Here is a 14,700-nt window from a genome sequence, read left to right on the forward strand (position 1 = left end):
AGTCAACTCTCGGTCAAACTTCTCAAAAACCTTCAAATTTCTAACTTTCGCCAAAATGCGTCAAATTGTCCTACGGACTTCCAAATCCAAATTCGAACATGCTCCTAAGTCCAAAACATCATACGAAACTATTGGAATCATCAAAATTCCATTCCGGAGTCGTTTGCTCAAAAGTCAAATCTCCGGTCAAACTTAAGAAATCTTTAGCCTTAGATTTTTAGATTCCGTTAAATGGCGATAATTTGAGCTAGAGACCTCCGAATTCGATTTCGGTCATATGACCAATTCCAAAATCACGATACGGAACTACCGAAATGGTCAAAACTTGGATCCGGCTTCGTTTGCTCAAAATGTTGACCGAAGTCAACTTAGTTGAGTTTTAAAGCTCTAATTCACAATTTAATTCATTTTTCACATAAAAACCTTCCGGAAAATTATATGGACTGCGCACGTAAGTCGAGGAATTATTGATACTGATTTTCAAGGTCTTAAAATACCGAGATAATTATTTAATTTAAAGATGACATTTTGGGTCATAACAGGTGGCAATCCAAGTCAAATCAACAACCAATAGAGTTATGCCAAGTGTCTAAATGGTATTGATCAGTTCAAACGGACCCATCAAATTGCAGAGCCACACCACTCCCCACAACTATAAATAGAGGCCTTCATAAAGCTAGAAGACACCAAAAGTAATAACAAGAAGCAAGTAGAGAGCTCGTGGATCAAACGCTGCAGAATCTCTACAAGCTGCAAGTTCAAGCACTCAAGCTACAAGTTCAAGTTCAAGTTTAAGCATGAAGGCAAATTAAATACCAAGTCATTCAAGATCAAATTACTTGTTCATGATCAAATCCAAATTCAAGTTCAAGGAAGAGATTAAAGGTTAAGCTTTACAAACCCTTGAATTAAATCGAAATCAAGCTCATCAAAATACTTTACGTTCTTGAAGAATTAGTGGGATATCATAGAGATTATAACACTCATTATTTATTGAAATCAAATACTACATTTGTTATGCAATTTTCTAGTCTTGATTATTTATTTTTCTCGACGAGAAAATTTGTTGATACAAATTTTGGCACGCCCAATGGGACAATCTCTACCTCTCATCTCTTTAATTACTAAATTTCAAGAATACTGAAATGGATCCTAAGAAGGTCAACTTCATACTCACTACTACTAAGGCTACGGATTCCAAGTTTTCCTCTAATGTTGAAAACTTACTGGATGCTACTATAGAAAACATAGGACCTATCACTAAGGACAAAGCAAACTTGCTCGGACAACAAGCATTTAAAATTTCGTGTGCATCAATTCCTATCTTTGATTTTCGATCCTGAAAGGGGGCAAAATCGGGGCAAGATCATTTCCAACTGAATTGGAAGAAGGAGCGAACATTGCTAAAATCATTGAGAAGACATTGGCTCTACTAAGCCCATCTAGATATAAGAATCTCATCACACAAGATGATGATGATGTCTTGATCATTGGATCTGCTCCAAGCACACCACATGAGTTGTTCCACTCAAAGTATGGTGTAAGAGAAAATCCATGCTTTGGTTCACCATCCACGATGATTATCCAAGCAATGGTGACTAACACTTCAACTGTTGAAGAACAACTCGCAAATTTAACAAAGTCAATTGAAGGATTGACGAAGCATATGCAAGATCAAGATAATCAAATTGTCAAGCTAACATATAAAGTTGAAAGTATTATGGAGAAAGATTCAAGTCATGCACCTGAAAAGCTCCCTATGATGCAAGATAAAGGAGACACATCTGCAAGGCAGACGACGACTCCTAAGGAACTTCAGATTTCATCTGATGGGGTTATTCCCATTTATAAATTGAAAGACTTCATCATGGGAACCATAAAAGATAAGTATAATGTTGTTGCCAAGTCTTCTCTTGCATATGCAAAACCATACACTGCGAGAATTGATAGTTTGAAGATGCCTGCAGGTTATCAACCCCCAAAATTTCAACAATTTGATAGAAAAGGAAATCTAAAGAAACACATTGCACACTTCGTCAAAACTTGTAATAATGCTGGAACCTATGGAGATTATCTTTTCAAGTAATTTGTCCATTCCTTAAAAGGAAATATTTTTGATTGGTACATTGATCTCGAGGCTAGTTTCATCGATAACTGGGAGCAACTTGAACATGAATTTCTCAATTGCTTCTATAGCACAAGGCGCACTGTAAGTATGGTTGAACTCACAATAACATGTCAATGGAAGGATGAACTAGTCATTGATTTCATCAATCGATGGAGGAATGCAAGCCTTAACTGCAAAGACAGATTTAGTGAAGCTTCTGGAATAGAAATGTGTATCCAAGGAATACACTGGGGACTCCGCTATATCCTATAGGGTATCAAGCCTAAGTTTCTTGAAGAATTGGCTACACATGCTCATGATATGGAGTTAAGCATGTCTTCAAGTGGAAATCAAGGGCCACTTGTTCATGAACCTCGTGAAGTGAAGGATAAACGAGAAATAAAGAAAGGAGGCAAGTTCGTGCCGAAGTCTAAGAGCAAGGAATCAATAAATATTAATGCCTCGCCATTAAAGGTCACTACAAAAGTGAGTAAGAAGCAAAGTGTGAAGACACCGTCCCTACAAGATAAAGCTGGCCGAAAGTTAACTCTAAAGAATGCAAGCAAAAGAATATCCATATTGGACTCTAACATTCCAGCAATTTTTGAAGAGCTCCTTGAGTTGAAACTCATTAAGTTACCTGAAATGAAGCTGCCAGACGAAGCTGGAAGGACTAATGATCCAAATTATTGCAACTACCATCGGTTGATTGGCCACCCTATTGAAAAATGCTTTATCTTCAAGGATAAAGTCATGGACTTGGCTGTTGAAGAAAAAATCATGCTTGAGGATGTGAAGGAAAGTTTGAATCAAGTCTCTGTCGTTTTTGGTTCACTTGATCCCATTGTCCTATGCAATTTTGTCGAAGTACATGAATGTGATGACTTCCAAATTATATCATCACCAAATATGATTAAATTTGGTGAATTTGAACCTATTGTTGTGAGAAAAACATTGCTTCTCCCTATAGTGAATGAAGTAATAGTAGAGGAAAGATCTCAAGAGGAAAGTGAATCACGTGATGGTCAAACTGATGATGATGGTTGGATTCTTGTGACTCAGCGGAGACGTTGCAAGACAAATTCACAAAGGGAGTCAAGTAAACAATTGACTAGGGGAAATTGGTAAAAAGACCCAAGAAGAGAATCGCTCTCAAAGGCTACGTCGCCAGTGACATTGGATGAATTTCTGCCAAGTTGGTTATGCTCGCAAGTTTCTTGTGAAGATATCAAGGCTTCATGTTGTAAGGTAGATGAAGAAGAGACAAAGAAGGAAGATGCATCATTGTTGCCACGTCCCTTGTATGAAAAGACCCATTGAGCATCTCTCCAAAGAAGTGGACATTTGTGATGCCAAAATCACATTTACTAATGATGATCTTTTGCTAGGTGAAACACCCCATAATTGTGCGCTATTTATGGTTGGATTTGTGCGTGAGAAGAGAGTAAGTAGATTTTTGATTGATGATGGATTTGGCGTCAATATTCTCCCAATTCATACTGTCAAAGATCTTGGCATACCGATGGATGAGCTATGTGAAAATCATTTGGATTCAAGGGTTCAATCAAGGGGGGGGCAAAAAGCTATAGGGGCTATCAAATTGGAAATAAATATAGGAGATTTGCATTTGAGTGCATGGATGCACGTGATCGATGCAAATACCTCATACAATATCTTGTTAGGAAGGCCATAGATACACGAGAATAAAGTGGTCTCATCCACCTAATATCAATGCTTGAAGTACTGTGAAGATGGGGTCGAAAAGAAGATAGTTGATGATAAGCCCTTTACCGAGGCTGAATCATACTTTGCCGATGCAAAATTTTATTTAAAGAATTACGTCTCAAAGGATTTTAAGGTTGATGATGTGATATTGACCAAAAGTGTTGCAAAGTTGATGTCAGAACTAGCAAGGCAAAGATTACGGTTGAAAAAGATCAGGTGCTTATGATAGGAACAAGATGAGTGAGGCATCTTCAAGTAAGAAAGTGACTCTTGTTCTTCGCTATGTCCCAACGGCAAGGAAGGATGAAGATCCATCTTCTGAACTATAAGGTAATGTGTTAAGAGACTTGACCCTTCCTATCAGGAGAATTGATGCAATTAAGTCATCTACGAAGTTGCTTAAAGAGTTTGTCAAATCATCAAACCACAATTCACTTCTAAATCTAGCACTTCCTACAGAGCGCACAGATGAGGACTTTGACCCAAATGCCTACAAGTTATTAGCAAAAGATGGATATGATCCTAATGAACCATCCAAGTTGGGACAGCTCCCGCCTGAAGCTTCAAACCCTACTCAAAAGATGATGATGGAGAAAGGGTACCTACTGAAGCAATCACGTGAAGGATTTGGGTTACAAACGACCCCCTCCAATCCATATCTCCATTAAAAGGGTAAGTTGTAACTACATTACTACTAAAGAAGTGTCTACGATGCTTAATGAGAAGCCTTCTATGTTTAATCGACTTACAAAACCAAGGACCTCAGTCTTTGATAAGTTGGGACCACTGAAGAAAGAAAAGAAGCATCATGGAAGTAATAGAAGGATTGGAGCACCTATCTTTGCTAAAAAGGAGATTTTGACCACAGACTGCCCAAGTCTGATTCCTTCTAGAATGAGGGGAGAGACCAAACTTGTAGTTTCTTGCGGAGAGATCCTCAAAGAAAAGGCTCATACTATAGTCCACACTAAAGAATGGTTGGAAGATGAAGAAAGTGTGGGGTCATCATATCATATCGCCATTCATGATGAACAAAATGCTTCATCTTATACGGAAGTCGATGCCTTGATATTCATGTATGCTATCACATATCTTTCAATGATGGAGAGCCTCAAGAGGATGAAGACACTAAAAATGCACCACCTGAGCTTGAAGTAGGAGTGAACACAACGGTTGATGCACTAAAAGAAGTCAATCTCGGAGCTGTTGAAGATCCAAAGCCCACATATGTAAATGCCTCTCTAACTGGTGATGAAGAGAGCAAATATATTGAGCTACATAAGGAGTTCAACGACGTATTCACTTGGAGCTACAAAGAAATTCCAGGTTTAGACCCTAAGGTGGTTGTTCATTATTTGGTATCAAACGAGGTGCTCTTCCTATGAAGTAAGCACAACGTTGCTTCATACCTGAACTGGTTCCCTTGATTAAAACTGAAGTTAACAAACTTATTGAGGTTGGTTTTGTTCGTGATGTTAAATATCCTACATGGATTTCAAGCATCGTCCCTATAAGAAAGAAGAATGGCCAAATTCGAGTTTGTGTTGACTTTAAGGACTTAAATAACACTTGTCCTAAGGATGAATTTCCTCTTCCTATCCCTGAGCTCATGATTGATGCCATGACTAGATACGAGGCGAGTCATTCATGGGTGGTTCATTTGGATATAATCAAATTCGCATGTTACGGAAGGATGAAGAACTTACTGCCTTTCGCACACCTAAAGGTATATACTGCTACAAGGTAATACCTTTTGGTTTGAAGAATGCTGGTGCTACATATCAACGTGCCATGCAAAATATTTTTCATGATATGCTTCATAAAAACATGGAGTGTTATGTTGACGACTTGGTGGTAAAGCCAAGGAAGAAAGATAATCACTTGCAAGATTTGAGGATGGTATTTGAACGGCTTCGGATATACCAACTCAGAATGAATCCATTGAAGTGCATCTTTGGAGTTACTTCTAGGAAGTTCCCCAGTTTTATTATTTGACACCGAGGTATCGAAATTGATCAAGCTAAGGTGGATGCTATCTTGAAAATGCTTGAGCCTAAGGATATTCATGAATTAGAAAGCTTAAAAGGTAAGTTGGCATATCTTAGAAGATTTATTTTGAATATGACTGGAAGATGCCAACCATTTAGTCGCCTCATGAAGAAAGGGGTTCCTTTTGAATGAGACCAAGCTTGCAAAAATGATTTTGAAAGCATTAAGCCTTATCTGATGAAACCTCCAGTACTGGTAGCCCCCATATCTAGAAAGCCACTCATATTATACATTTTAGCACAAGAAAGGTCAGTAGGAGCGCTTCTAGCTCAAGGAAACAATGAAGACAAAGCAAATGCACTTTATTACTTGAGTAGGATGATGACGCCAAATAAGCTCAAGTATTCAGAAGTTATGCTTGGCACTTGTTTTCTCCATTCAGAAGCTGAAGCATTACTTCCAAGCTCACATTGTGTGACTCATCCCAATAGCGAATCCCATCAAGTTTATCATGTCTAAACCAGTCCTAAGTGATCGATTAGCGAGGTGGTACCTCTAATTTCAACAATTTGAAATTGTGTATGTTCCTCAAAAAATGGTAAAAGGACAAGCATTAGCAGACTTCCTAGCTGACCATCCAATTCCAGATGATTGGGAGTTGTCTGATGAAGATGCAATGGTCATAAAAATTCAACCCCCTTGGAAGATGTATTTTGATGGTGCTGCACATCGTAAAGGAGCTGGTGCTGGAATAGTGTTTATCACTTATCAAGGAGAAGTTTTTCCATATTCTTTCACTCTAACAGAACGGTGCTCCGATAATGTTGTTGAATACCAAGCACTCATACTTGGGCTTGAAATGGTTGTGGATATCAAACAATTGCAACTACAAATTTTTGGAGACTCCAAGTTAGTGATCAATCAGATTTTGGGTAGCTATGAGGTCAAGAAGCCAGAGTTGGTGCCATATAACTAATATGCTCAAGGATTGGTAAGTTGGCTTAGAGAGGTAACTATTCAACACGTGCCGAGAAAGGAAAATAAAAGAGCTGATATATTAGCAGCCTTAGCTTCTACATTATCTTTGCCTGATCAGACACAAGTCACTGTTTTCCAAAGATGGGTAGTTCCTCCACCAAATGACTATGGGGAAGAAGAAAGCAAAGTTGAGCATCTTGCTTCCATTCTTGAGGTTGATATTGAAGATTGGTGACAACCATTAATCGATTATCTTGTTATGGGATATTGTCGAAAATTACTTGAAGGAAGACAGAAATCCAAAAGAGAGCTCCTCGTTTTCTTTATTATAAGAATACACTCTATAGACGATCATTTTATGGAGTGCTCCTACATTGTTTGCGGGCTGATGAATCCCTTCAAGCCCTACAAGAAGCACATTCTGGAGTATGTGGTGCGCATCAATCAGGGCCAAAACTTCATTTTCACATAAAAAGAATGGGGTATTATTGGCTAACCATGGTGAAAGATTGTTTAGATTACGCTTGACGATAAAGCTTGCCAATTCCATGCTAACTTAACACATCGACCACCTGAAGTATTATACCCAACTGTTGCTTCTTGGCCATTTGATGCTTGGGGTTTGGATGTTGTTGGCCTTCTGGTGGATATCTATACATTTTAGCCGTAACTGATTACTTCTTGAAGTAGGCTGAAGTTGTTTCTCTTAAGGAAGTAAAGAAGGAAAATGTGGCTAACTTCATCCGAGTCAATATTATTTATTGTTTCGACATTTCTCGATATATATTGACGGACAATGGTAAGCCATTTGATAACAAGCTGATGAATAAAATATGTGATTTTTTGGCTTCAAGCAACTCAATTCCTCCATGTACTATGCTGCTTCCAATGGACTTGCTAAAGCATTTAATAAGACGCTATGCAACTTGTTGAAAAAGGTTGTCTCTAAGTCTAAGAGAGATTGGTATGAAAGAATGGAAGAAGCTCTTTAGGCATATAGGACTACATATCGCACACCAACATAAGCGACTCCTTATTCACTTGTTTATGGAGTTGAAGCAGTCCTTGAACTAGAGCATCAAATCCCATCATTGCAGCTTGCCATTCAATAAGGACTCACCGATAAAGAAAATGCACGCTTACACCTTAAGAATTGGAAGCTCTTAATTAATAGAGGCTAGAAGCTCAACAAATCCTTGAATGTTATTAAGCTCGCTTGTCTTGATCTTTTAACAAAAGGGTGCGCCTTAGATCTTTCCAAGTGGGTGACCAAGTTCATGCGGTCAAAAGGCCTATTATTACCTCTCGTCGATCTGGGGAAAAGTTCTCTGCTAAGTAGGATGGACCATATATTGTACAAGAGGTATACTCATGTGGCGCTTACAAGATAGTTGACTCAGAAGGTTTGCGTATTGGTCCAATCAATAGGAAATTAGTGAAGAGACACTATCCTTGAAGAAAACAAATACGCTCCTTAACGCATGAGCATAAACTGCATGTTACTCCTAGTCCGCAAAAGTATAAATTGTGCACGGTCCAAAAAAAGAGTCTGCTAGGTTGAAAACCTCGAAGAGGCAACCTAGGCAAAAGTTAGGACATTATTAAAAAAAAACTCATGTATTTCGAACTACGGAATGACTTGATCCTCTCCACCGAGGTACGCAGGCAGCTTAGAGTTTCATTCTAAGTTCAGTCATATGAGTTCAAAAATACATATTATCCAAGGCATTATTTAAATGAGGTATAATAAAATATAATTCACTTGATTGACACTTGAAGATTAGGTGTACATGTATTCTTTCGTTGAACCCTCTGTCTTGTCTTGATGGCTCAATGGGGGTAATCCCTTCATGTCTAATTGAGGTCTTAGATGGAATGATGTAGTTACTTTAATAAGAGGCCAAATATTCAAGTTGAAGTCTTTGATTCTAAACCAAGTTAATTTTTCCAAGTCTGTTACATCATCAATTTGAAGTGTTCAAGCTGGCTAGTTCTTAAAGTTACAGTCTTCAAGTCCGTAACAAAATCTCACTTGTTATGAACTACGAAATGACTTGATACTCTTCATCGAGGTACGTAGTCAACTTAGAGTTTTATTCTATGTTCAGTCACTTTAATAAAAAGAAAAGTGAGGTTTTTTTAGAATACGTGGATAAACTATCGAGTCCTAATCGTTGAAGCACTTAAAAAAGAATCAAGAGCAAAATGGAATATTGATCAGAGTACGCAATATAAAGTGAAACAAAAGAAGTTTTAATGCTCATGAGAACATCTACTAAACAATCAAATGCAAGAAGAAAGGGAAAAACAAATAAAGCAGTGTTTATAGGCTAATCTAAGCACAACTTGTAGTTGGCCAAATATCTTCCAAGTATTTCTTCTTCTCCAAATCGAAAAAGTCATCATCAGTCAACAAGGCATTGCAGCATGCTTCATACTCCTTTCTAGTAGTTGAGGCTCCTAACTTAGCTTCTTCAACTTCTTCCTCAGTAACTTCTAAAAGGGCTTCTAAGTTCTTCTCTTTTTCACGGAGCTTCTCTATCTTCTCTTTCACTGTAACTAGGGACTGACGGATAGATGACACTTCTCTAACCTTCTCTTCTTCTTAAATCATGGCATTTGTAAGGTGTACTTCAATATCTGATATTGCAGTATCTTCAATCTTCTTAGATAAAGCTGACCGGTAATATTATATGAAGTAGCAAGCTCAAAAAGGGACACCAGTAGGTTTCTCAAAAGGAAATATCCACATCATCCCCATCCATTACCTCAAGGATCACTTTAGTATTTTCTTCGAGCTCAGAGACCTTGTCTGCATTGCTACCTTTCAGCTTATGCTAAATCGAACTCCAAAGCTTTAATATGAACTCATTTCAAATATCCAAGACAACCTTCATTTCAATATCCAAGATAACCTTATTTCCATAAAAAATAGAAGCTGCAATTGTTGGTCGTTCACGCAAATTGGAGCACAACTTTGCCCTAATTCCATCATGAGAAATAGAAGCTGCCTTAGATGTGGAAGATGATTTCTACGGGTTCGGTCCTGCTATAGACTCACCACTATCCTGTGGCCTTCCTCGTTACATTGCTCCAATGTTATTAGCCTGCAAAAAGTGTAAGAACAATTTAGCAAAGTCATTTGGGCATGGTTAACGAAAATGAAAAGTTTATGTTTTCTTTTACCTTCTCGTTCCAAGCTGTTAGTGTTCTTGAAGGGCTATCAACGCTTTGGACATGATCTTCTTTGCTGCTATCACTATCCTCTTGGGATAGTCTCTTGTTAGAGGCATCGATGACTACATCGAATGGAATGAGACTTTTGTCAACTAGAGCATGGATCTCTTCTCTTCGAACTTCCTTGTGTAGCTTGGGTCCATTGCCTGTGCGCATCTCAACTACCTTAGACTTTAAAGCAGGAAGATTATCAATCACTAAGACATCCTTATTACGATCTTGAAGGGTATTTGCAATTGGCTAAACAGTATTCATCAAAAATTATAAGCGGTCTTCAAGAAGGCTTCCATGTGCCCTTGCCCCCCAAGATCTATAGTTAGACGATGTGAACTTCTTCATGTTGGACCCAAAAGGAGGAAATACTGTCCTTGACTAAGATCTAGTCAACACACAAATTCGTGCAAGTCTTGACCTTTCTTCTAATGAGGCCTCACGAAAATCTCGCTCCAAGCGACCAGGGTTGTCTTGATAAAATCCAAATTGGCGGCTAAATCGATGAGGGCTGTAAGGTTCAATAAAAAAGTTGACTCCATCCCTCAAAGAAAGATTATTCGAGCGAATACTCATAAAGAAATTTAACTCGAACTGATCTGCCTTACCATTGTCATAGTAATGGTATGGATTAGATCTGCGGGGCACTGTCGAAGTCCAAATGATATTTTCTCCATTATGAATATGCTTCCTCTTTCCCAGAATATCTAGAAGCACCTTCACTAGAACATGGGGCCATGAGAGGAACAACTGGCCCCTTTGCATACGGAAAATGAGTCTTAATGTAATGAGCTAACTAACCATACACATAATGACCTGGAAAGCAAGTTTGGGCAGGATCAAGCAACGAGCACTTTGAAACCACGTTCAAACCCTTGTATATTATAGCTAAGACCGGGACTACAAGGCTGACTTTTCGTTTAGAAGCAAGATGATACGCGATCTTAATGGTCCCAGGACAAATGAAGTCAACCTCTTTTGAAGGGAGCACAAAAATACATAACTAGCAAGATAGAAAAGTAGCCAAGTATGTCTTATCTTTCTTGTCACCCATAACTCCAAGTTTACGGAATAAAGCTTCTTCAATAGTCGTTTAATTAACTGTTTCCTTTATGACCCCGGTAGGATTGTACGTCGATTTCAAACGAGCAGACTTTGTTTCTTTCCTTAATGGAGGCTGAGTGTACTTCATTGCCTTTCTACACCAGAACTCTACCCATTTTCATATAAACCTTTGGATCGTTGCTACCTCCCTCTCAGAGCTGATGGAAGGCATCAAACAAATGCTCACAAGCCTGGGGAAGAAACCTTCTCCCCTTGGCGTACGTTCCTGTAAGCTCTTTAACATTTGGCACAACTTCCTTGTAAGGAGATCCTGTTATAGGCAGATCGCCGATAAATCCCAAAGTGATATGGATAGGTCTCTAACAGAGGTAAGCAATGTATTTGTAACAGAGCACCATGCCTCACAGAAAGCCTGCAAAATATTTGTATTACGGTCATATGTGAAGAGTGAAGTATATACAACGTCATAAATTCTTGCACCCTCAAGAGTAAGACAACACCTACTTAAGACGTCTTCTGCCCATTTCCAGTAGCCAAGAACGTAATGAAATTCACCACCGAATGGCAAATCATTGCCCCAATAGGTTTCCTTATCAATAATTCACCGTCCCAGGCATGGTAAGGTACTCGCAACATTCCAAGCATGATGATTAGTCGTGCAAAACATCCATGTCTTAGGAGGACGACTATTGTATCCAAGTGTCCAGTCTGCCAAATAAGGTGGGTCGCTCAAAGATACCCATGAAGCTGCATCATATTGGCCGACTAATGGCCTATCAACTAGTAACCTCCTTTCCACCTTGCTTCCTTTATGGTCCGAAATAAGGAGGTTTTGCGAATTAGAGGGAGAAAGTCTTGAGTCTTTGAAGTAAAACATGTTTAGATTGCAAAAAGAGAGAAAAGTGTTTATTAGCACTTAACTTAGAAGTGTAATGTTCATAGCCTTAAATCTTTTTCAAATTTTGCCCAAATTGTATTAGGGGTTTGGATCTACCGATACAGAGAACTTTTGGATTTTGCCAAATTTAAATTCCGTCATGTTCTTCTTCTTTCGTGATGATTGGATTGATTAGTTTTGGGATCGGAAAAAATAAAACCCCAAGGAATTTTATTGCACGGCGATTCTTTTATGCATTCAAGAACTCCTCACCGATCTCTTGCTCCAGCTCCGGCTCTAGCAAAAGTTCCAGGTTTTATTCGCGGGAATTGGTACCTCCCGCCCATTATCTTGGTTTATAATTCCCCCTATTTTCTTAGTTCTGTGGGTGTTTGTGTGTTTTGCAGGTATCACATTTGTGGCTGCTTGGAGGCGATAAGGAGGTGCACACGCACAAGCAGTAGAGCAACAACTATACGCTGGGTTCCGCAGCATCGAGAGTATACCAAGTCGAAAGTTCCAGGTTCTATTCGTGGGAATTGGTACCTCCCGCCTCCTGTTTCTCTGTCTCCATTGTTAAATACTTTATTGTCGTAATATTTCGTACTAGTCTAGTTAGTCTAGCAGTGGGATTGTAGTTACTATTTGCTCTCTTTGTTGTTTTGTATAGGATTTTTTTTTCATTTTTAGACCTTTGTAGGTATAGAGACTGTAGTTTGTAATGGCAGAGTAAGGTCATATCCTCGGGGAGGTCAGAGGGGGGTAGGGTAAGGGTTAGGGGGTGGGATATGGCCCAAAGGGGGTAAAGGGAACAAGGTCGCTTGTAGGTTGAGAATTGGATCATGGAATATAGGGACATTAACGAGTAAGTTTATAGAGCTGGCGAAGATTCTCCAGAAGAGGGGGGTCAATATATCATATGTGCATGAGATTAGGTGGGTAGGATCGAAGGCGATGAATGTAGACGGGTATAAATTGTGGTTCTCTGGAGTCGTGAAGGGCAAGAATGGAGTGGGTATTTTGATAGATAGGGAGCTTAGAGAGTCGGTGGTTGAGGTTAGATGGGTGAATGACAGATTTATGGTGATTAAGGTAGTAGTTAGAGGGAGCACTCTGAATGTCATTAGCGCTTACGCGCCGCAAACGGGCTTGGCCGAGGAGGTCAAAAGGCGCTTCTGGGAGGCGCTGGATGAGGTGGTGCGGGGTATTCTGCCTACGGAGAAGCTATTCATAAGAAAGGATTTCAGTGGTCATATTGGGTCGTCTACTGGTGACTATGGTGAGGTACACGGTGGCTTCGGCTTTGGCAATAAGAACGAGGGTGGTACCTCACTGTTGGATTTTGCTAGAGCTTTTGAATTGGTGATTGTTAACTCTATGTTTCTGAAGAGGGAGGAACATTTGGTTACTTTCTGGAGTATAGTGGCTAAGACTTAGATTGACTATCTCCTCATTAGGAGGTGTGATAGGGGGTTGTGCGAGGATTGCAAGGTGATCCTGAGTGAGAACCTCGCAACTCAATATAGGCTCCTTGTGATGGACATCAGTATCTTGATGAAGAGGAAGAAGAGGTTTGTACGGGTCAGTCAAGGATCAGGTGGGGAGCTTTGTCTAAGTATAATGCACAGGAGTTGGAGGGGTGACTGATGTCTATGGGTGCCTGGAAGAGTGGTGGGGATGCTAGTGCTATGTGGACGGCGACGACGGACTGTATACGGGAGGTAGCAAGAAAGGTGTTGGGAGTTTCGAAAGGTTACTCTGGCGAGCACCGAGGCGACTGGTGGTAGAATGAAGTGGTCCAAGGTAAAGTGGACGCCAAGAAAGTGGCTTACATAAAGTTAGTAGAGAGCACCGACGAGGATTAGAGGAGAGCGAACAGAGCAAGATATAATGAGGCTAGAAAGGAGGCGGAATTAGCGGTCATGGAGGCTAAGACTGCTGCATTTGGTCGGCTGTATGAGGAACTTGGGGGCAAAGGTTGGGACAAGAAGTTATTTCGATTGGCCAAAGCTAGAGAGAAGAAGGCTCACATCTTGGATCAAGTGAGGTGCATCAAAGACGAGGACGGTCGAGTATTGATGAAAGAGGCCCAGATTAGGCAAAGATGTCAGTCGTACTTTCATAAACTTCTGAATGAAGAGGGGGATGGAAACATTGTGTTAGGGCAATTAGGGCACTTAGAGAGTCACTGCGACTTTAGGTATTGTAGGTGCATCAAGGTTGAGAAGGTCGTGGGTGCGATGGGTAAGATGAGTCGAGGCAAAGCAACCTGACCAGACGAGATTCCAGTAGAGTTTTGGAGATATGCGGGTAGAGTAGGCTTAGAGTGGCTGACTGGGTTGTTTAATGTTATCTTCAGGATGAAGAGGATGCCTGATGAGTGGTAGTGGAGTACAATGGTTCCGGTGTACAAGAATAAAGGTGATATCCAAAATTGTAACAACTATAGGGGTATCAAGTTACTAAGTCATACCATGAAAGTTTGGGAGAGGGTGGTGGAAGGGAGGATAAAGAGGGCAATGTCTATATCGGAAAACCAGTTTGGGTTCATGCCGGGTCGTTCTACTACGAAATCTATTCACTATATCAGGAGATTAGTGGAACAATACAGGGATAGGAAGAGGGATTTGCATATGGTGTTTATTGACCTAGAGAAGGCATATGACAAGGTCCCTAGGGACGTCCTTTGGAGGTGTCTGGGGGTGAAAGGTGTGTCGGTGGCTTACAATAG

At 39.9% G+C, this 14,700-nt stretch overlaps 1 protein-coding gene across 1 annotated transcript; it reads left to right on the top strand.

Moving 5' to 3' along the window:
- Positions 1 to 12,923: 12,923 nt before the first annotated feature.
- On the top strand, positions 12,924 to 13,406 carry LOC104237365 (uncharacterized). Its single transcript, XM_009791501.2, has one exon. The coding sequence runs from the start codon at positions 12,924 to 12,926 to the stop codon at positions 13,404 to 13,406; it is 483 nt and encodes a 160-aa protein (XP_009789803.2).
- Positions 13,407 to 14,700: the final 1,294 nt, after the last annotated feature.

The sequence above is a fragment of the Nicotiana sylvestris genome, chromosome 3 (assembly GCF_000393655.2).
Source record: "Nicotiana sylvestris chromosome 3, ASM39365v2, whole genome shotgun sequence".
NCBI lineage: Eukaryota > Viridiplantae > Streptophyta > Magnoliopsida > Solanales > Solanaceae > Nicotiana > Nicotiana sylvestris.